Below are 23153 nucleotides of genomic sequence, written 5' to 3' on the forward strand. Positions count from 1 at the left end.
GCATTTTACTACGAGGTAAACCAGCGCAGGCTTAGAGTGAGTAAAGAGGTCAAACAGCTGCGTTCGTTCTGCAGTTGTTCTACTTTTTGCTTTATTGACGTTTTCCACCCTGCCAGCCATGGAAAGGCGACGGACATCAGTTTGGGAGAGAAAGTCTATAATTTGGATTTTCGGTTTTCTGTTTGCTGTAGCTGGAGGTAAGCACGTAGCTAAATCCCTCTGACATCTGACACTTCTGATCTTTTCTAAACTCCGTCTGAGGACTGACCGTAAACGTCATTTTAAAAGGATCTACTGCCGCTTTCCTACATTAGTTTATTTTAGAGACGTACAGAAGTTGTAAATGTAGCTTTAATGTGTCTGTTAAATAGTAACCCTACAGTGCTGATGTAATAAGTCTGCAGTGACAGCCCCAGCTTGCTGTAATTTGATGATTTTAACCACATCCCCCCCCCCCTTCTCCTCCTCATCTTCTCTGAAGCTCTTTTTCAAACAGCTGCACAGCATCACAGTTAATGCTGGAGTGCTTCTGTAAAAACTCTCCGAGGTGAAAACATTTTCCACATTTCTCGGGTTGCTGCTGTTGTTTTTGAGACAGAACATCTGGCGTGGAGCAGCTTTAACAGCTCCTCCCTGTGGGGAACCCATCTAACCCAGAGGGGTAGTTTTTAGTTTTACGTGTCCAGAAATAATGGCACCACACAAGGAGGAGGGGACGATTGCGACATGGGCAGCATTTTTTTCGCCTAATTTCGCTTGATGTTTGTAGGAATTGGCCGCGCTTTGCTGGAAGCTGTGATCAGACGCGGAGGTTTGTTCAGAGACTGGAGGAGAAGAAGCAGCTGGTGCCTCAGCAGGCGCTGGGTTATCTCTTCTAGACTTCACGGTTAAATCTATTTAGATATGCAAGCTCGAAAAGTTAGTCAAAGGAGGTGATTCCTTTTACCCAACACCTTAAAAATAGATGTATATGATCTAAAATCACTAAAGAAGAGCTAAATATAACATACTGGGCAACATTTTCTAGGGTTTGGAAAGAATGGGTGTTTTGCAGACAGGGTTATTATAATATTGGCCCCAGTTCAATTCTCCCCTTGCCCATTTACACCCCATTTCCGACCACGTTGCCAATTCATCCCTTCAAACGTCAGTCTCATACCTATGAACAAACCAGTCTGTATCAGCTTATTTTTTGGAAATAGTCATTAAAGTGCCCAAAACTTAATATGTCACCATATTTCCATTTATTATGGATCCTCCAACCCCTATTTCCAAATGAGACAACCCCAGATCCAGTTCACATCTAAATGGAACCAGCCATGCCAAATAGGGATGTATTTAGCCAGACAAGATGTCCATTGTGAGAAGAGGTCCAATGAAGCCTGAGGAAAATTAATTGAGGGGCCACATACATAGGACTATGGCTTTGATCCCAGTTCGGGCCAGTTGGCAGGTGTTGGTCAGGTCGCCTCTTCGTCCATTATATGGTACTTCACTACCATCTGGTGGTTGGGCTTATTGGTAATTGGTGTATTGACGGACTGCACGGTGGCACAGTTGGTAGCACTGTTGGATTGCAGCAAGAAGGTCCTGGGTTCGACTCCTGACTGGTGTCTTTCTGCACAGAGTTAGCATGTTCTCCCTGTGCATGCATGGGTTCTCTCCGGGTACTCCGGCTTCCTCCCACAGTCCAAAAGCATGGCCTGTACATACTCTGCAAGCACGGAGAAGTTTGTTCTCACTCACAGTGACTTCACTCTTTAATTGCAGCCCTGGCTAGGGAGTTCTTGCAGCTTGTTTTTCACACATCATCTGGGCAGAAATGTTTCTTGTGGTTGTTTATCAGCTATTGTTTAATTGGTCAGAAGTGACTTGGTAAGTGTGACGTATGCTGCAATAGGAGGGCCCTATAGAGACTTCCCAGGAAATCTGCTCTAGATTTCTTGTGAAAAATAAAAATGACCTGGGAAGAACGAATGTTATTTTTTCCGTCTCGAGGAAACAAAGGAATTTATCATAAAAGCATTTATTTTGATGTAAGAAATTCGTTTTTGGCTTGCCTTGTTGTGTTGACAAAGTCGGCTAATAGACTTCTCTATAGGTTGACTGACAACAGACATGTAAGCACTTAAAACCGTCCACTACTTTTAAATCATTTACCTGGCAGCATTTTGTGTACTCTGTAGAGAAGAGAAACCGCAACAAACACGACGTAAATAATTTGTAAACACTGAGAAAACTGCGACTAGCTAACCATTGCTGCTGGATTTGTGCATTTTACGAAGCTTTTCTGGAATTTTGATTATCTTGAAAATATTTGAAAAGCTGGTTTGCTTTGCTAAGGCAGTGCTTAGTCATTTTTTGAATGTAGCCAACATCTCCCGTATGTAAAACCAGTCAATATACAAAACAAATCAAAAATATGTTACAGTTGTTCGAATGGCAGGCTTTAGGCAAAGTGTACTGATTATTAGGTCAGCTGCAGGTATAATTATGGCAATAATTTATACTTTGTAGATTAATTTTACGTTTATTATATTTTTGTTCTTGTGAATATATTTATTTTTTTATAATTATTTTTGCTTGTTACGAAAAACAAAACAATTATACCAATTAAAATACATTATTTATATTAAACTACTCATAATAGTTGAGGTGATCAAATGTCATAAAATAAGAAATGTAATGTTTGTAACACTAAAACTAAATACATTAGTTATTGTGGGTTTAAAAATATTTACATCATAGAAACTAGTGGGACATCCTAGCCTGTTAGAAATATGTGGTGAATTCTTTCTTTCTTTCTTTTCTTTCTTTCTTTCTTTCTTTTCTTTCTTTCTTTCTTTCTTTCTTTCTTTCTTTCTTTCTTTCTTTCTTTCTTTCTTTCTTTCTTTCTTTCTTTCTTTCTTTCTTTCTTTCTTTCTTTCTGTCTTTCTTTCTTTCTTTCTTTCTTTCTTTCTGTCTTTCTTTCTTTCTTTCTTTCTTTCTTTCTTTCTTTCAAGAGAGACTGAGAAGCTCCATTAACAAGTCTGATGTGAAATGCCCTCACCCAATTTCTGTTATATCCTCATTGTTGGGGAGTTTCCTTCTTTTTAAGGCAATGATGAAAACAGTTGTTTGTGCCATTGCCAGTAATGGATTTCCACTCTGCTAAATATGACCTGAGGGAAAGCCAGCTGTAATCAGTGGCTCTTTTCCTCCCAGATAAGCATTAACTTGATGTGGAGGACAATGGCACAGAAAAAAGGTCAATGAAGAACACAGAATAGTACGGAGGCTCAAAAAAGGCACAGTGCAATAAATCAATAAATGATAACTATAAGACAAATATTTTCATTGTTTTGCAGCACATCATGAATTTATATAAGAATTGTAAGAATTGCTTCTCTTAGCCATAACCAATAAAATCAGTGGGCCGAGCTAACACAGTCCTGGTTAAGATAATTGATCTGAAGTAGGCTTACTGCGCAGGTTAACCAATCAGATGCTAGGATCCATTCAAAAAGCCACAGTGACACTTTGAAATATGTCATGGTGTAGTGCAGCAAAGAAACGATTAAATATTTAAATGATTCTGTATAATTTTAACATACAATGTTCCTAAAATGGTAATAATTTAAATATTTGTTATTCAGTTATGTGTTTAATACATTATTGACACTAATCTAATAAGAGCTACATTTATTGATTAATTAAATTTGTTTATTTCCAGTTTCATTTAAATATAAAAAAAACATACCTCATTATTTTTATTACATTTTGACACCTCTATCGTTTAAATAATGGAATCACTCACTTATCACAGGAGATATAGAATAATTTTACTTGAGTTTCATATAAAGAATATTTTTTATGTATTTTCAGTTAAACATTAATTTTGGCAATTTCTTTTATTTTTATTAAAACTATTCAGTACATTGTGGCAGTGTGTGCACTCCAACTGAATGAGACCACTTTTTCTCACAGCTTCTTTGAAATAGTTAAATTCTGAAATGATTTACTATGATTTGAATGTATAACGCCCCTTATTTCTTAAATATTAATTGTTAGATTTAAATTTATATTTAAATTATTGAGACATTTAACTAATTAGGTATACACTCATTAATTATTCCTTAAATACATGTCATTGCATGACACCTCTGGCACCCCATATTTTATGAAACCACTCTTTTTCTTTCTTTGCCTCTTTGATTTCCTTTCTTTCAGTAGCCTGTGTCGTGCACACATCGATCCTGAGCTAAATGAGTGTGCATCTTCATTGGGGAGAAGGTTTCCGTAATCAATCTCATTGACGATAACATGCCTACTGAGTGAGGAAGCCAGCGTATGGTTGTGCAACAGTTGTGTGGGCATATGCTGCATGTGCATGAGTAATAGCAAGAGAGTGGAGGAGGGGGAGCTTGTTTTGTTTGGGAGTTTTTGGGTACAATCATCTTTAAAGGTCTGTACATTTGTCACGTTTAACATGCAGTGATTTGTGCCTGACATTACCGCCAATGACTTCCATGCTGCTGGGAACAGTTTGTCCCCCATGTGGGTGATTTTTCTGGGCAGCCCAGGGTCACAACATTAACCACCACAGCTAGAGCCTTGAGTCTTCAAGAACAACATGAAAGGAACAGCAGAAATAGTGTAACACTAAGTAAAGCTACTACACTCAGCTGATAGGTGGCACTCCTGCAGTTTTTATATCAAGACCATGTTTTTTCTTCTGTGTTTTTCGGGACTGGAAACCTTTCAACAGACAGTGCTCAGCAACGGGTAAGGGTAGCCCTCTGTGCTCCATGCTGAAAACGGTTTTTAACTTTCTAAGGCATCTCATTTAGAAGACTTTAAGCTGTAGGAAGGATATGAGGGAGAATCTTTGCAGTTTTAAAACTAACTTTTTTGCTGTACAGTAAAAACCATGTGCACCTTTTAAATACGATGGGAAAGGCAGACATTAAATAATCAGCTAATAATTAGGTACATTTATTCAAATTATTAAATAATTAAACTTCATTTTAAAAGGTATGAATTGGCCCCTTTAAATTCACATAATTCAGATTAATCACAGATTAAAACATTTTATGATGCTTAAATTGTCTTAGCAAAGACAGAAAGAAAGCAGTTTTAACCAGATGTCAAGCTTCTCTGAACATGATGACCTGGTGACACCTAACACTTCCTTTTAATTCGAGCAACAGATTTTAACACTTGTTTTAACACCTGCTGCTGAATACCTGTATACTTTTTTATGACAGAACCTTCTTTCAAAACTACTACTCCTGGTTTTGCTGACATCCCATGACAGGAGAGACAAGAAAATTAGTGTGAGTAAGCAAGACTTGTTAGAACATTTTGCAGATATCAATATCCTTAGTTTAGTCGGATATCAAACGCTTCAAGTTTGAGAGCAAGAAAGCTGTCAGTGGCAACATACCCTGAACTGGTGGCACCGAGGCCTAAAACAAAGAGGGCCTGTTCCCGGGGCCCTCAGGGAGCTATCAGGATCCTGAGAACCGAGATCACAGGTAGAAAAATCTAGTTCTCTAATAGAGCCAAAAACAAATGTGTCAACTGTACACATATCAGTTAAGTCCTCACTGGACATATTAATAAACTGGTGTCTGTTTATACTTTCTGTTGGATCAGAACGGCTCAGGGGCTGATACGGGAAAAAAAAACCTCACTTGGCACCTTCACGAGAGCTTAAAACAGGAGATCCAACCTTGCTCCAAACACCTCGTCATAAAAGCCTGGTCTTGTTGGAGAGATATCTCTGAAATATAATATGTGTGAACCTATGACCCTCTAATGTGAACTAATTTTAACCAGAAACTCAACTCCTATGTAAATCAGGCAAGAAAAGGCGGCTCGAGCTGTGAGAAAGGCAGGGTGGGTGTGAAACAGAAGAGAAGCCCCCCATTGTCCCACAGAGCAGACAGGAACACCCAGAGGATACCAGTTTCACCTTAATCACCCTCCATGTTCTTCCTATTGCTTCTCTTTGCACACAATAGTGATTGTAGAGTTCAGTTTACACAGGAAAATACTCTGTGACACACACAGGATGCACACTTGATGTGCATACAGACACGCACGGTTGATCAAAAAGCAAAGGTTGCAGCATATTTAACTACTGTACTTCCTTTTCAGCTGATTATTAACGACTCATTTTGAACAGTGCTTGACATTTAGACAAAAAAACAAGCTGCTGTGCTTCCTAATTTATGTTTTAGCTGAACCCAAACCTGGCTCCCTTGCATGGTGCATGTGCACCCTCGTCTTAAATGCATTACTTTCAAGACTAGTTAAATTCCAAGAAGTTGCTGAAACATCTCTTTATCTATTTAAATTTTCACACATGTTGCAATAATTCCCACTCATGCAGTTTCTGGACAAACAAAATAGTGTGAATATACTTTAAATAAAAGAATACATAAGGTTTTTAAAACTGTTCATTAATAAACACAAAGAACCCATAGATTCAATGAAATATTAGCAAGTAGGAGGACAGAGGTCAAACATTTTCTCAGTTTCTAGATGGGGGCCACGGCGAGGACTGCCAAACCGGTGGGGCCAGTAGGGCCCGAGCCTCTAATTTTGAGCATCTTGTGTAAAACGAAGGGGAAAGAGAAAAGCATAAAAGATTAAGTATTAAGCACTGCATAAGCAATCTTATAAAGAATCCTGTTAGCGATCATGGCTGATGATCTGACCTCTTTGAATAAAGGATCATCTGTAGCATCAGCAGTGGATTTAACACATGTAACAACAAGGCTGCCTCCAGAAAGACTTAAAGTTTATGAAACTGTTTTACACCACAGCAGCTGTCCATGCTTTAAGACCTTTCTGCTGCTCCCCCACCAAACATGCATCATTTTGGTAGAGAGAGCTAAGTTATAGTGGTGGGCACAGGTAGGACTACAGTAACTCTTTCAGAGTAAATTCAGATTTAGGTTGTTAGGACGCCTACAGAAGGAAGATAGAGGGACCATTCTGCATGCCAAGACAACTCAGGAAGGAAGTCCACTCCTCAAGCTTGCTGCTGATCAATCTGCTCCCTCACATTCCAGATTTACATATTCACACACTTACTTGTAATACTTGTGACTTTAACTGTTACTATTTGTTATACTTCTCTATTGATGCTGTCCACCCCCTCACATAGCCTACTTGTAGGTAGCTTGTACACATTTCCATGCTATCTTCCTGTCCTCTTTAGCAGCACACAGCAAATTTTGAATGCTGCACCCGCTCTGCAATCTGATGCAGACACTGAGTGGTTGCTCTGTTGGTTTTCACTTCGGGTATACACGAGTCATTTATTGCACAGAGAGATACTTGAGAAGTTCTCAGCAATTCTATGAGTGTTTATATGTCTGAGTGGGTGGTTCACTGCAGCTTCGGACAGAAACCTGATTTTGTTGCAACATCAAGTCATGTTCATGAAAAACTCAAACCCTAATGCATTGTACTGCAGCTCTAAGGGTGTTAAAACAGGATGTTGTTAAACAGAACTGTGGTAGAGGTACAATGTGGTGTCTTACAGCTGTCTTGTGTGTTTCAAGATTTATAATAATACATATATGAGGAGATAATCTATTATTGATCAATATAATGTATATATATATATGTGTGTATATATATGTGTATATATATATATATGTGTGTGTGTGTATATATATATGTGTATATATGTATATATATATATATATATGTGTATATATATATATATATATATATATATATCTCAAAGAGGAACTTGCAATGTGGTTCCCAGAGGACTTTCAGTATACTTGTTTTAGTCAGCAGACACTGCGAAGGTTCTAACCGCAGTTTCAATCCAAAAATGAAAAACAAACTGTGCTGACCCAAAGGCACAAAAAAGGGCAAGCCATGCAGAATCTGAATGTGAAAAATGCTAAGCTTTGACTTTAGATCTTTGCCAGGATAGCTATTGGCTATGGAGATTTGTTTGAGCTGTGACATGTTGTGGTCACACACAAGAACCTGATTCACATGTAGTTTGGCTACTAAATGAAGCTGTGACTTGATACATTCATTTCTGCTTTGGTTTTAACTAAACCTGAATCTCTCATACCGAAGCAAAGGGCATCAACAGTAAAAATTCTTGCAGTGTTTATTTAGTCATATATTTAAAAAAACAGCTGATAGGATGCTCTTCTGTAGATGCCAATTGTAGCATCATTAGCAATTAGCTAGTCCCAGTATTCTCAAAGATCTTACAAATTATTTGTATCTTGTCTAAGACTCCATCTCAATTTGTTTTTCCTCAGAGTAGTAAAATGTTGTCAGACAAACAATTTAAACATGGTAAAGGCTTCTTCGAAGGCTAATGTAAAAGACTGTTGTCAGCTAGCTAGAACTACTTCCTTTGTTATTTCAAAATAAGAGTTTAAAACATTCAGTGCTGTTTAAAAACACTTGTCCCTGTACATATTTGATGCTTTTGCTTTTTGTCATACTTAAATGTTTCAGGTCATCAAACACATTTTATTGTAAGGCAAAGATAATCCTGAGTGAAAACTACATTCATTTTGTAAATGACGATTTCACTTAAAAAAAGAAAAAAAAACTTTTGTGAAGATGTTAGAGCCCCTCCCTGTGGGGAACCCATCTAACTGTGTGTGATGAATCACATCTTTTGGTTCAATTGCATCAGCTACACCCAAACCTGGAAAGTGCTTAAGCTGTAGAGTCAAGAAATCACTTCTTTCCAGTAACTAAAACAAATCAAGAGCTGATGAGAAAAATGTAAATATTTCTCATTATGACCCATTTTAAATTTGCACAAAAAATCCGTTTTTGATTATCCCCAAGACATTTGGGAAAACATTCTGTTGACTCGTGAGAAATAAGTGTAAGTTGTGGGAAGTTCACAAATATCTGATAGCAGTTCTTGCTACCAAGGTTGACATGCCTACTAATTAAGTTTGAGTCATTTTGTTTTTTTTTTTGCATACAACCAGGATGGTTTAGATAGCTTTAGATAGCAGGTTTGAAGAATTCCTGTTTTTCAGACTCCTAATCTTCCACTTAAAATGTTTTATCCCATTCAACTGACAGCAAACCAGCAAAAAAACATCTTACCAACACACTCCAAGAGTGTCGTGTCAATATAGCAAAATACTCCCAGGATGGAAACCCTAATCTTTACTTCTCCAAAGCTTTAATTCAGACAATTTTCCTCTGGGTCTGTGTAGCTTCCTAATGTAAATTCCCAAAATGTTTATTTTAGTAAATCTAGTTCTTGCAGGCCTAAAATAACTATAACCAAATGTGACTTTATTTTTTACTGTAGTACTCCCTTTATTCCTTGGGTTTTTCTTCGTCATCTGTTATCTATAAATATTGAGAAATTTTTTCCTCTCGGTTGAGTCTCTCAGGTTTTTCCTTTATTTTCCACAGCACACAAATGCCTCTTTTTTTTTACTAGCAGTTGCCAACTTTAATCTTAACCCCAACTAGATACAGTATCATGCACAGGTATTCATAGCACTTAAAACATTTTCACATTTTATCATGTTAAAAATACAACCTTTGGTGTGTTTATTAAGAGTTTGCATGATAGACCAACACAAAGTTGCACGTAGTTTGCAACAAGAGACAAATCAAACATGTGGAAGTCAGATCAGACGGGATTACCTGCAAAACTCTGCAAAAACTGAACACAGCATCATGATGAAACATGTTGGTGGCAGGATCATGCTGTGGGGATGCCGTTTTTCAGCATGGACATTGAAGCCGGTTAGGATTAATATGAAGATGAATGGAGTCTCCATCCAATCTGATTAGGCTTAAAATATTTTACAAAGGACAATGGTCAAAAGCCTCCGTTTCACAATGTGCAAACCTGGTAGAGACGTAAGAAAAATGGTTTGTGGCTGTAAAATTACTGACTGATGGGGGTTGAATACAAATACATGAAGCACTTCTTTTATTTGTTAAAAAATCACATCAGATGTTGTTGTTCTTTACAATTATCCTTTACTTTCTGGTATTTCTGGTACATAAAATTCCATAAATTACATTGACAACTGAAGTTGTAACATGACAAAATTTAGATAAAGTCCCCTTAACCTTCCATTGTGGCAGAGACACACAGGACAGAGAGCCATGCAGGTGAACTTGTATCGGAAGGCAGTTTAGAGTGGCTAGTTTACTAAGACAGTATTTGGACAGTGGGGGGAACCAATGTACTGAGAAGATGCAGAGTTCACACAGAAAGGGCAAGATTCCAACTCAGGAACATCTTGCATCAAAGCAACAGTGCCAACCACTCTCCCACTGTCCAGCCCTGAAATAAATCCAACTTTATTTATTTTTTTATTTTACCAGGAAGTGTAATTAGACTCTTCTGTGTTTGTCTTCTCTCTCTAGCTGAGGTGGAAATGCACCACGCCCAGTCTCCACTGACTGTTTCTGCTGCCCACCTGTACTACACCTGTCCAGAGGGGGTGACTGCCAAACTAGTGTGTAACCAGAAAAATGGCAAGTTATATCCTGAAGATTTTGTAAGGCAGCGCTGGCTCTTCACACCCCACGCTGACTTGCATTGTAAAAGTGGGCAAGGCCCACGCAATGTATCTCACACTCGAAAAGACCAAGTCTTGCCTCAAGGATTGCAGATGGGTCACACAGATAGTGAGATGTGGGTGATTCTCAAGAACGTGACCTATGCCGACCAGGGTCGCTACTGCTGCATGGCCCTAGAGGTTAAGAACGATCACAACCATCCGACAGTCGTGCAGAATTCCCACAGCCACATTATTCTTCACGTTACACCAAGTAAGCAGACCAATTAGATGGCAAGCTCATATATATTTTTATTTGAAGTAGTCAATTTAGAATCAGACTCATTAGTTTTTTTTTATCTGTGTGATGTTAGCAAATCATGTGGTACTCCATAACTAATGCTGCTGCACAAGGAGGGTTTTTTACAAACATAAATGTAAAAGGAAACTATTTGATTTTTGTAGGGAGAACTGGGACAACCGACTGCACTCTCTTGGATCCCGCACTTCCTCCAGGTATGAGAACTTACTCAGGCCTTTACAAGCAGCATATGACTGGCAGGTTATTTTTAAATTTCTTTTTAAATCTGTCTTTCTTTTTCGTACAGCGGCTTCGGTGCCCATGGCCTTGGCTTTAGCAGCTTGCATTTTGGCTCTTCTCTCTCTGCCTCTTATTCTGGTCCTGGTCTACAAACAGCGGCAGAATTCCCACTCAAACAGGCGTACGTATTAGCAATACAGTGCTGTGAAAAACTATTTGCTAATTTACAGATTTCTTATGTCTTTGCTTTTGATTACACTTGATTGTTTCAGATAGATTTATTATCAGACAAAGATAACCTAAGCACAACATTTTCAAATTCCAATTGTATTAATTCTTATTTACACTATTATTATTTATTAATAATGAAATGTATTTAAACCAAAATAAAAAGTACGTGTTACCCCTGGAGGCTTCTACATCGCTGAGGAAGAAGTTTCGACTCTATGCAGATTTGTTGTAATTCAGCCACACAGGAGGGTTTATGTGCATGAAAGGCCTTTTTAGGGTCATGTTGCAGGATCTCAATTAGATTTAAGTTCAGACTTAGTTTTATCCCAGATGCAACGTAATGCATACCTTCCAGAAAGATCGAATTTTGGGTTGTCAGTCCACAGAATTTATGTTTACAAAACGTATGTATCATTAAGATATTTTTGGTAAATATGAGATGGATTTTTGGGGTGTTTTGGGTCAGCAGTGGTTTGGCTCTGGCTTCCTCCCATAAAGACTATTTTTGCTCAGTCTCTTTTTTCATTGTTGAATCATGAACTCTGACCCTAACCGAGGCAAGTGAGGTTTGCAGACCTTTAGATGTTGTGACCTCTTGGAGGAGTCCTCGTTGTGCTGTTTGAGTAATTTTGGTAGGCTGAACCCTCTTGGAAGGTTCACCATTGTTCAGTGTCTTCTTCATCTGTAAATAATGGCTCTCACTGCGTTTCGCTAGAATCCAAAAGCCTTAGAAATTACTTTGTAACTCCTTCCAGACTGATAGATGACTTGTCTGTTAATGGGTTTTATATTTGTAGATCAGGGCATGATGTGTTGCTTTTTAAGATCCTTTAGCCTACTTCTAGTAGGTTTCTTGATTCTACTGGTCTGGTGGTAATAAGTCCTGGATGTGGCAGGTGAAACTGATCCAGGAAGATGTGGTTAATCACAGGTAATTCATGATTTAAAAAGGGGGGCAGTTATATTTTTACATAGGGCCAGGTTGGTTTAAGTTTTTTTCCTAATAAATGATATCATTTGAAAACTGCATTTTGTATTGACTCAGGTTAACCTTAAAATTAGAATTTGTTTGATTTACTCAAGCTTAATAAAAAACTTCAAAGCAGAATACATCTGTAAGGAGGCCAATACTTATTCAAAGCAGAGTAAACATAAACACACACAGACAGACTTATTTCCATCTCCTAGTTTTGGTTTAGATATGTAATTTTTATGCTGGGCTTCCCAAACTGTTCAGTCTGACACATTTCCTGTCAGTGTTGGTGGATTAACTGTAGTTCAGGCACTAGGAAGCATATTCTCACTCTGCTGTGTTTCAGTTCAGTCACAATGGCTCATGTACTGTTTCCTCTCTCCCAGGTGGACAAGAGCTGGTGAGGATGGACAGGTATGTTTTCCCACAATCAGCTGATCACACAGACCAGCATCCAAACAAAGCTGTTCCTTAGAATGGGTTGTTTCATTTCTTCACCATTTGGTACCTTTTGGGTTTTGGTCATTTTGGCCCAACGTTTTGGGCTTTCTTACAGATTTTGCGTAAATTCTTGTACTTATATGTTGTGGCTGAGACATCTCTCCAACATCGCGAGGCGGTCTGGGACAGTGCCTCTGGACTGGCAGACCAGGGGGGATCAAATGGTGTGTTCCAACTTCCAACTACAGGGGGATCACACTCCTTAGCCTCCCTTATTGAGACGGCCTATGCTAGAGTGTTGGAGAGGAGAGTCCAGTCAAACCTTGGCTCCAAGACGAGGCAGTGTGGTTTTTGTCCTGGTCGTGGAACACTGGACCAGCTCTACACCCTTTACAGGGTGCTTCAGGGTTCAAACGCTTCACATGTGCTTTGTTGACCTGGAGAAAGCATTCAACCATGTCTCTGTACAAGCAGACCGGAATTTTGGTTCGCATTGCCGTCAATAAGTCGGACCTGTTCTCGGTTCTTGTTGGACTCTGGCAGGGTTGCCCTTTGTCACTGGTTCTGTTCAAAGCTTTTATGTACAGAATTTTTAAATGCTGCCAAGGGCCAGACAGGGTCTGGTTTGGGGACCAGAGGATTTTGTCTCTCCTTTTTGCAAATGACGTGGTTCTGCTGGCTCCCTCTAGCCAAGGCATACAGCATGCACAGGGATGCATCGCAGCCGAGTGTCAGTGATGAGGATCAGCTACTCCAAGTCTCAACCGGAAAAGGGTGGCTTGCTCTCTCTGGGTTGGAGGGCAGTTCCTGCCTCATGTGTAGGAGTTCAAGTATAATTTTGTTCACGAATTAGGGGGGTATGGAGTGGGAGATCAACAGAGGGATCATTGGCCGCTGCATTAATGCAGACACTGTGCTGGCCTGTTATGATGAAAAGAGAGTTGAGATGAAAGGCAAAGCTGTCCATTTACTGGTGGGTCTACCCTTCCGCCTATGGGCATAAACTTTGAGTCATGACCGAAAGAAACAGGTCCCGGATACAAGCGGCTGAAATGAGCTTCCTCTGCAGGGTGGCCGGGCACTCCCTTAGAGATGGGGTGAGGAGCTCAGCCATCTGGGAGGAGCTCAGAGTGGAGCTGCTGCTCCTCCACACCGAGAGGAGTCAGTTGAGGTGGCTTGAGCATCTGTTCTGGGAGGTGTTCCAGGCATATCCTACCATGACACGATCCTGGATTAGTGGAAGACGACGAGTACAAGCACTGATTTTGTGTTAATTTTCCTACTTAAATGCTTAACAACTAATGATTTAAAGTATTTTTCCATAACCTACTCATAGTCTTCCATAAGGACATCTGGCTATGTGACTCCAATAAATAGTATGCACCTCTAGGAGCTCTCTTAAGAGTTATTTTGGTTTAATCCGGGGTCATAATCTAAGAGTCAACTAGCCCAAATGGGAATTAAAACAACAATCAAAGGAAATGGGGTATAAAATAAAATCTTTAGAAAGTAATATACAACTAAATTAAAGTTTAAGTCAGATTTGAGTAGTTCTATGACCATTTATCTGTTAAATCTATGAAAATACTTAAGTATTAACAAAAATAATCTGATATGCAATGGTTTAGTCCATTGGTACAAAATAGAAGCGTGAAAGGGACAAAATAAGGGTACAAATTGGTGAAGAGGCAAATTAACCTGGAGCCCCCTGAAACAACAACAGCATTATAGCAGTGTGTACATAAAAATATCATAATATTGTCATGATGATATATCTTGGATAAAATACATTTATGGTAGCTCAGAGCTTGTGCACATTGTTTTTGGGTATTGTTTAATCATTTACAATTCCCTAATCTATTTACTACAGAGGTGACACACACAAGGCTTCTGTCTTGAGCAACAGATGAGTTTTGAAATGGAGCTTTTAGCCTTATTTGTGGTATTTTTTAACTTCTCTTTATTGGGTGTTTGTGTTGCTAGTGAGGCTCAGGGCCATGAGAATCCAGTGTTTCTGGGAGGATCCCCGCAGACAAAGACCCGTACTGTTTCTCAGATCTTGACCAGGCAACCCTCTGAGACAGGTCGCCGCTTGTTGTCTGACCCAGGAACGCCCCTCTCTCCTCCCACACATGGGGACGTATTCTTCCCATCTGAAGGTAAGCATGGTAAAAATCTATACCTTGGGCGCGGCGCTGGTGGTGTAGGGGTTAAGCGTGCAACCATGTCCAGAGGCTATAGTCCTTGGTGTGGCTGTCCCAGTTTCGAGTCCCAGACCTGGCGACCTTTGCCGAATGTCTCCCCCTCTCTTTGCCCCTCTTTCCTGTCTACCTACTGTCGAATAATGAAAAATAAAGGCCTCTGGTGCTGCAAAAAAAAATAAAATCTATACCTTAGGACTGCAGTGTATCTTATTTTAGAGTTAGAAAGTAAATTGTATTTATTGAAAAGTTTCTAAAGGTTTTAATGTTATAAGAAAAAAAAAAACCTTGGTCTTTTCACATTCATCTCTTACTGTGACTATGAACAATGGTGCTTGCAGCATCATGTAAGAGTATTACACAAGAGTATAGCTAAGTTCCAATGTTAAAATCTACATTGACTTATGCAATCCAGTACAAGTATGACTCTATGCATATCTGCTGAAATATTGTCTTGCAAAAATGGATTTTCACACTTTAAAGAACCTGGTTGATGCTGATAAAATTGAAAGGTTTGACCTCTAGGAGTGTTTAGCTCAACAGTCTCTTCTGTTGCTTTCCCTGACTGAACTTAGAATATCAAAATATTAGGTAGGGTTAACAGGTTAAATTCCAGGGGATTTTTTTTTTATTCCACTGGCACCTGTATGCTTGGATGCAAGGAGATTCCAAGCATTCTGAGTTAGGATATTGAACTTCCTTGCAGAAAAATCTCAGATAATAAAAAAATACACCCTAAAACAATTCAAATGAACTTTTTCTGCTTCAAGTACATCAACATTGAGGACAAAATGTTGGTGTCTAATATGTCCCAACCGCTAACAGGTGCGCTGGTGAAGAGATAATCTGTGTTATGCACTTCCCCTGTCTGTGGTCATAATGTAATGCCTGACTGGTGTGAGGTAAACCTGGGCAATATCAGTCTGGTTATGCAGATGCTGGAGTTTTTGGCCTTATCTAAAATGTCTATTTCTTGTGGAAAAACAATGTTTGTAAGAAACATCTATGTTGGATTGGAACATCAAAGTCCAGCTATTTCTTTCTTTCAAAATCAGAGGTTCAAATACTTCTAAAAATCTATCTTCTGCATCTGTCATAGAGGATTTCCCTAGCATCTTTTGGGTCTTATTTCCTCCAGATGTTCTGTAGAAAGCTGTCTGAGGTTTGGTGCTGTGAGGACACTCCAGCTATCTTCTTCATAATTTTCAGACCTGCGACTTTCAGCTTAGCAACGTTTTACATGCAGCACTTCTCAGCTATCTTGACAATGTTGCAACACTGGGTTCTGGCCTTTTGGTTCTGCTTTTTTTTCTTCAGTTTCCAGCAAAACACCAGTTATTCTGTGAATGTTATCAGTCTGGGTCTGCCCCTGTTTGAGTCGATGTGGTGAAAAAACACAAATGCTGTCATTTGTCTTTTGACAAGATCTGTCATATTTGTGCAGGAAGTGTAGTGCTGAATATGCAGACGCCTTCACATGTAACTTTTTGTATGTTCGCAGAAAGGGTAGAAGTGCTTGATTTTGTAGATGGACACCGCTGTTTTCCAGGTTCTCACAGATTTTCACTTGTTTTCTTTTTCAGACATCATCCCAGAGTCTCCAGACCTGGTGCAGATTTAAAGCTGATTCTGCACCTAAACTGCTGACCCAGAACGACTCCTGCTGCTCTCCTGTTCTTGCCTTCATTTTAATACCAATGCTATCCTCATGAGCTGTCTCACAGCTATAAACACATATTGTTCCTGTCTGGATTTGTCATCTGAAAATTGTCTGGACTGAGAGAGAGGACGGCTGCATTTCTGATCCACATACCATTTCCACCTGCAACAACAGCTGCAGGCCAAACGTGAAGTTCAGTTAATATGTTTCATCTGATCTTTAGTCCAAATCCTCACAACAGCTCATAGCCTCTCAGATATCTTGCTCTGGCGGTGTCTTGACTAACCTTATAAGTGGTGAAGTGGGGGTCTTGCTGTATGCAGGGGAGAAGTGATATATTAAACGTTTTCCATGCTGCAACTGTTAACAGGGTTGAGACAAAAATCTAAGCAAGTTCTACTGTGCTCTTAGATCCCTACAGAGTCCAAATACAGCACCTGATCTATGTTCTATGTCACTATGTGAACTTTGTATGTGTCCAAATTTACAGTCAGATTTTTTTTATTGTAAATGCAGCAGTTTTCTTTGCTGGTCATTAGAGAACTGTCAGACAAGCAGTTTCATAAAATGACTTGCCATTATATAGATTTGACTTTCATGTGGTTTACAGCAATCATACAAAAAGTCTTCTTAGCCCCGATCAGAATACTTAAAGCTAGGACTTAGACACCTTCTGGCTATCGTTCTGTTTTCTATGAGGAGTTATCGTAAACCCGCCACCGTTACGTTTCTGAGCCGTCAAGCACAGAATCAACCGTGCTGTAACAGTGGACTTATGTAAGGGTTAGCTGGCATTGCTGGCTTGTAGTGACAGCCTCTTTCACAAAATACTTCAAGCAAAGATTTAGACACCTTCTGACTGTCTGGGTGTTTTCTAAAGGAGAGAAGAGGAATGAGGAGTTAAAGTCAAGCCACTGCTTGTATGAATCTGAGGTAATGACGGTGCTGAATGGTCAACTTTACAAACGATTAACCGGCTTCGTGACTTGAGGATCAAACAAATTATGCCAGGAGTTCTGGCTGTCTGTGTTTTTTTCCTGAAAGGACCAAGGTGGTAGGTGATGAGGCACAAAACCAAATATTCTCCTAAAAGTGGCATTATATTCCCTTTTGGTATGATTTCTTCTCTGCGTTGCTTTCTTTCTTTGTTCCTCTATGCTACCTCAGACACATACCACTTCTGTTTTCCTGAATACTCGCCTTCCGTCCTGTACTTTCAGAACTGCACCATTGCCTTAAACTTTCTTGTATATTGCTGAAAAATAGATGTACCTTTTTTTGGAAGATTTTATTGTTGTCTCTGTATATAATTATGAAGAAAAAATATGTTTTTCTCTGGAATGTAGCCACACAGATACCACCAAAACTTAAATCTTCCAGGAGTTGAACTCACTGCCATTAAGACACTTCCTCTGGATTTCACTGTGTTTGTGTTTATCAGGGTAAAGGTTCGATCCTATTTTTCTATGTGTGCAATGAAGTCTGATAAGCCAAAACTGTTGAAAAAATAGAGAGATAGGTCTTACATGCTAAGACCAGTCCCTACTAGATCCAGTTCCAGGATCTAGTAGGGACTGGTCTTAGCAGTCCGGGGGGGGGAGGGGTTGCTGCAGGCAACAACGAACCCCCCGTGTCCAGTGGACTGGGGGGGGGGTGTCTACAAATGAACCTGTTGGTTCACTTGGGCACCGGATAGAGGAGGGGGCCCAGTCTGCAGGGTGGAAGCAATGCCTTGGAGGGGAGAGACCCAGTCAGACTTCCAGTGGAATGAAACTGTGTTGCCAACTCCATTGTTGCTGCATAACCCCCCCCCACACACATCTCAACTACCCCTGTCGTAGAGTGTGACAGGAACATGGCTGTCCTGGCGGGCCTGGCTAGGTCCACATGTGACCTGGTTAACCCATTGGTGGTATTATTGTTAAACTGGGGCCAAACATATACAGCTGGTGCTAAGCCAAATCAGCTGAAAAAGAACATGTTTAAACAGGTTTATAGGACAGGGTAATCCTTTGTTTTAAGATGTGAGCCTGCTTAAGAGTTTGTGAATGTGTATTTGTAAAGTAGGGATTAAAGTTTTAAGAAGTAATTTCTGGTTTCCCTGAAAAATATTAAGCGTATACTTGGTCACTTTCATGTTGTATCTGTGTTTTTATACTGTAAAAAGCTTGCATGAGGGCATATTTCTCGCTTTAAATGGTCCTCTCTGTAGCCTGTACAATAAAAGTGGAACTCTCAAAGCCTTAAAGACGCCTTCTGTGTCGTCTCTAAAATCGTTCCTTTTAAATGAGAGATCTGCAGAACCATTGCCTTACAATGACATGCTGCAGTTGCTGTCCAGGGAGTCATTGCAGAGAAACAAGGTTGTTCCACTTGTGTGCTTCTGAGATGCCCTGGCATTGAGGTGGGACAACTACAACAAGGTTTTTTATGAGAGGATACAGAGAGCTAGACGGTCCTCTCTTCAGGGCTTTTTCCTCAGGCTCATATTGACAATCTGCACAGTGCATTACCAAGAACGTCATTTATCTCAGATATCTGCCACCCACGTCCTAAAGACTGATGACTCTGGTATTGCAACAAATGCTTCTCATCCAACAGACGCATCTAAAAAGCTTTTTAAAGAGCAGAAGCAATGTTCACCATTGTCTTTTAGGAACTATGAATTGAAACAACAAGGTGTTTCCTGAGTCTTTGCAGCTAGTTTGCACTGCCCTTAATTTTCTGGGTGATCCTTATCTGTGTTTCATATCTGTATTATTCGCTGAATCTTATAAAGGGTGTAAGGAGTACTAAATACCTTTAAGTTTAAGTTGGAATGCAGCATTTTAGATATATTTTTTATGTAAATGTTTTGAATCAGACCAAAACCTAATGAAATATTGGCTGTAAAATACAAACTCAGTAACAATAGTCAGGTGTTGGAGGAAGTTATTTGAGCTACTTTAGGTAGAGCATTTACGAACAATTGCATATAAAATCATAAAATATTTATAGATTAAATAAATAGTTAAAGATAAAGAAAACATGATGTTTTGTGCAAATGGCCAAACAGCCATTTTTCTCTATGAGCAATGATTGGTAGGTCAGATACTAAAAGGTTTATTTCATCAGCTGTTGCGTTTAGAGTAACTAGTAACTCAATCGTTCAAATATATCAGGAGGACAGAAAACAACGTTTCTCTATATTTGAAGTATAAACAAACAGAAAATATGAATTACACTCTTCAGAAAAGAGTATTTAAAATTTTGCTTACTCAAAGTGAATGACTTACTGCACAATAGAGACGTTCATTTAACTTTATCACTTTACTTTAAAGCCTTCAGGGATTTAAAATAAGAAAACATTTAAGGATTAACATTCCTGTTTTAGATTTTCTCTTTGCATCTTACCGACAGAGGGGGCGTGCCGTCATCTTCCACAGCGACGATGAGGCGATACTCCTGCTGTCGCTCTCGGTCAGGAGGGGCAGGCCGAGTCACCATCTCTCCAGTCATGCGGTCCATGCGGAAAGTCATGTCCAGGTTTCCATCAGTGATGTAATAAAACAGCATGGCATTCGGACCTATGTCCCTATCAGTAGCGATGACTCGAAGGACTGAGGTACCTCCTCCAACGTTCTGTAAAATGCAAAATGGATCAATCAGCACAACAAACCTGCACAAATATCTCTAAATCTCAGTATTTTGTAACAATGACCACAGTTTCAACTTAAACAGGCTTTGAATTCAGGGGTAAACCCTATTTGACTGAAAAGAAGCATAAATACATCTCTACCTCGTTTATGCTGACGTTGTATCCTCTCTGACTTTCTAAAACAGGCGCGTTATCATTGACATCCAGGATGTTGACGGTGAGTGAGTGGTCTGTGTGTCTGGTCGGTGAGCCATTGTCGGTGGCACGGACCTACAAAAGCACAGGTGAACAGATTCAGGATGTGAACCTCCTCAGATTATCTTCATGAAGCAACAACCCTCCAGAAAAAGATGTTTCTGAATCACAGCAGGTTAATGGATGAGATATATTATAGAAAGGTTACAGAGCTTTGCAGAACTATTCATACTTCTTAAAGTAGTGCATAATTGCAAAGTGGAAGAAAACAAAGTTTTCAAAGTCTTTTGCAAATAAAAATGTTAAGCATGCTATGTGTTAGTTTTCAGCCAGCAGATTTAATACTTTGTCAAATCATCTTTTGCTGCAGTTATAGCTTTAAGTCTCTTAAGGTGTGTCTCCACCAGCTTTGAACATCTCAAAACTGACATTTTTACACAATCTTCTTTGCACAATGAATAAAGTTTGGTCAGATCGGTTTGACTGATAATTTTTTTGTCATTGATTTTCAATTGGATTTATGCATTGCTCTAAACAATTTCAATGTATCCCTAGCTGTATGTTTAGAGTCATCCTGCTGGAAGGTGAACCTCTGCCTCAGTCTCTTTTGCAGCTTCTAACAGATTTTATCATCAACTCTGAACGGCTTCATTGTCTCTTGACCTGTTGAAGAAACGCATCACCATCGCAGGGCAACACAGAGACATACAGGACAAACAACCATGCAAACACCCATTCATATGTAATCGAACTGAGACAGATAAATTAACCTAACAGTCAGGTTTTTGGACTGTCAGAGGAAGCCAGAGTACCCAGAGAGAACCCACACATGCCCGGGGAACACTTGCTAACTCCATGCAGAAAGACCACCAGCTGGGAGTCAAACCCAGGACCTTCTTGCTGCAAGGCAACAGAGCTACAAAGTGCGCCACCATGCAGCCTGTGTATTCTTCAAAGTGTAAGATGATCTGTGACGTTTCCACCACTCACTGTGACGCTGTCGATCTTGAAGAGGGCTAAAGCTGCCGGTGATGTATCAGGGTCAAAGTGGTAAGTCAGCTGGTTCAAGTTGTCAGGGGACCTGACCTGAACCTGGACCACCTCCGTCCCCGTGGCGATGTTTTTCTGAAGAGTAGCCTCGTAGCCTGCAGAGAAGAAGGCCACGGCCTCATCCAGCTCATTCAGTAAGGTGACGTAGACTGTGCAGAAGACCTGGTGAAACGGTGGTGCCTGGTCGGTGGCTGACACATTCATGTGGTAGGAGGTCTTGGTCTCGTAGTCCAAGTAGTCCACAGTAGTAAGTAGACCGGTGCTGATGTCTACTTCAAACTTGTGGTCTGCTCTAGACACAATGGAGTAGGCAACAGCTCCACCATCGCCTGAACAGCAAGGTAGAAAGGCAAATATTCAGAATCCAGAAGCACATCATAAGAAAAAAGTTTTTTTAAATAGTTTTTGTGAAAGTCCTGGATTACAACTGGGATATTTAACTTCAGAGTTCTTTTGAGAGGCCTATACTTAAAAGTTACTCTGCCCTGACTTTTTATTTTTTTTTAAAACTCTCTTTGTGCTGATGTTTTGGAAAATGCTTGTCACAAACACCAGATGAGTCATAGTGTCTGCCCAAGGGAAGTGAGCAGACAAAATTTAAACTGTGGAAGTTGTAGGACTTTAAATGGCACTTAAAGAGAACACAATGTTTTGCACACAACAGAGTTCAAGAACAAGTCAGAACAAGCTTGAATAATATCTGATGAAACAGCACCCTCTAGTGGCAGGGTTAATACTCTGCAAGCCAGCTCTGCATAAGCAAAGATGAATTTAAATGTGAGGATAGGCTCACCGCTGTCAGGGTCCGTGGCACGCACCACAATCACAGAGGTCCTGATTCCTGCAGTTTCTCTCAGGCCCAGGCGGTTGTACTGTTGCTGGGTGAATACTGGCACCTCATCATTGGCATCGTCAACATATATGATCACCTGCAGGGGAATATGTTTTCTACTTTACTCATTAGCAAAGATTAAAATAATCTTTGGAAAATAGATGTGTGAAGAGCAATATGACCACCATAGCTCTAACTATGGGCCTAACTTGATTGGCTGAATTTTAGCTTCAACTTTTAAATCAGTATGTCGGAAACAAGCTGATCAATGATGAGAAGATTTTGAAATGGGACAAAGTTTATCTTTCAAACTTCAAATGTCTGCAACACATTAAGCAAAAATCAATGGTCTGTTGGGAACAGTTTGCACATGTTTTAAAGCCTTCACCCTGTGTGTTTTCGTTCGGGTCCATTTGCCTGAACTTCTCACCCTCACAGAGCTCCTCATGCTGCTTTCGTCACTGTTGTAGCCTTCAACCTCCAACACGTGGGAGCTGCTGGTCTCTCTGTCCAAAGCCCTGATGCCTCTTGTCACCAGCCCAGTCTGTCTGTCTATGCTGAACAGGTTGTTGTTGTTCCCTGTGCCCACAATCACAATAACATAAACACCACCACGCAGAGAAAAGATGGACAGAAGTGTGACGACAGATCTCTTGTAAAATACTCCTTAAATAGAGCTTTGAGTCTAATCTCAGAGACTGCCTTTTCATTCCTGTGTCATCCAGCATGTTGGTGAGGTGGAGCAGCGGGTTTCATCTCCTAGATGAAGCCAATGTACAACTGCCATTAACATTTTACTTCTTCTTAACATGGAAGGTATTCCTGGAACAGTGCTTCTGTGCTTTTTGTGTGCCTACTTTGTCTTCTCA

General features: G+C 39.9%; 2 protein-coding genes across 2 annotated transcripts in view; one reads left to right on the plus strand and one right to left on the minus strand.

The window, feature by feature from the left end:
* The window catches only part of LOC124858954 (cadherin-23-like), a 28883-nt gene extending 6867 nt beyond the window's left edge, over positions 1–22016 (minus strand). Inside the window, exons 1-4 of the mRNA XM_047351297.1 lie at positions 21932–22016; positions 21393–21781; positions 20349–20477; positions 19964–20191 (exon numbers count right to left, since the gene is read on the minus strand). Coding sequence (XP_047207253.1) covers positions 19964–20191; positions 20349–20477; positions 21393–21781; positions 21932–22016 — 831 coding nt within the window. The remainder of the gene's footprint in view (positions 1–19963; positions 20192–20348; positions 20478–21392; positions 21782–21931) is intronic.
* vsir (V-set immunoregulatory receptor) lies at positions 4–18818 on the plus strand. Its single transcript, XM_047352232.1, has 7 exons — positions 4–197; positions 10390–10797; positions 10989–11039; positions 11132–11245; positions 12655–12682; positions 14693–14868; positions 16494–18818. Exons 1-7 carry the CDS (start codon positions 119–121, stop codon positions 16529–16531), a joined length of 894 nt encoding a protein of 297 aa, XP_047208188.1. The 5' UTR covers positions 4–118; the 3' UTR covers positions 16532–18818.
* Positions 22017–23153: the final 1137 nt, after the last annotated feature.

This window comes from Girardinichthys multiradiatus, chromosome 22 (assembly GCF_021462225.1).
Source record: "Girardinichthys multiradiatus isolate DD_20200921_A chromosome 22, DD_fGirMul_XY1, whole genome shotgun sequence".
NCBI classification, from domain to species: domain Eukaryota; kingdom Metazoa; phylum Chordata; class Actinopteri; order Cyprinodontiformes; family Goodeidae; genus Girardinichthys; species Girardinichthys multiradiatus.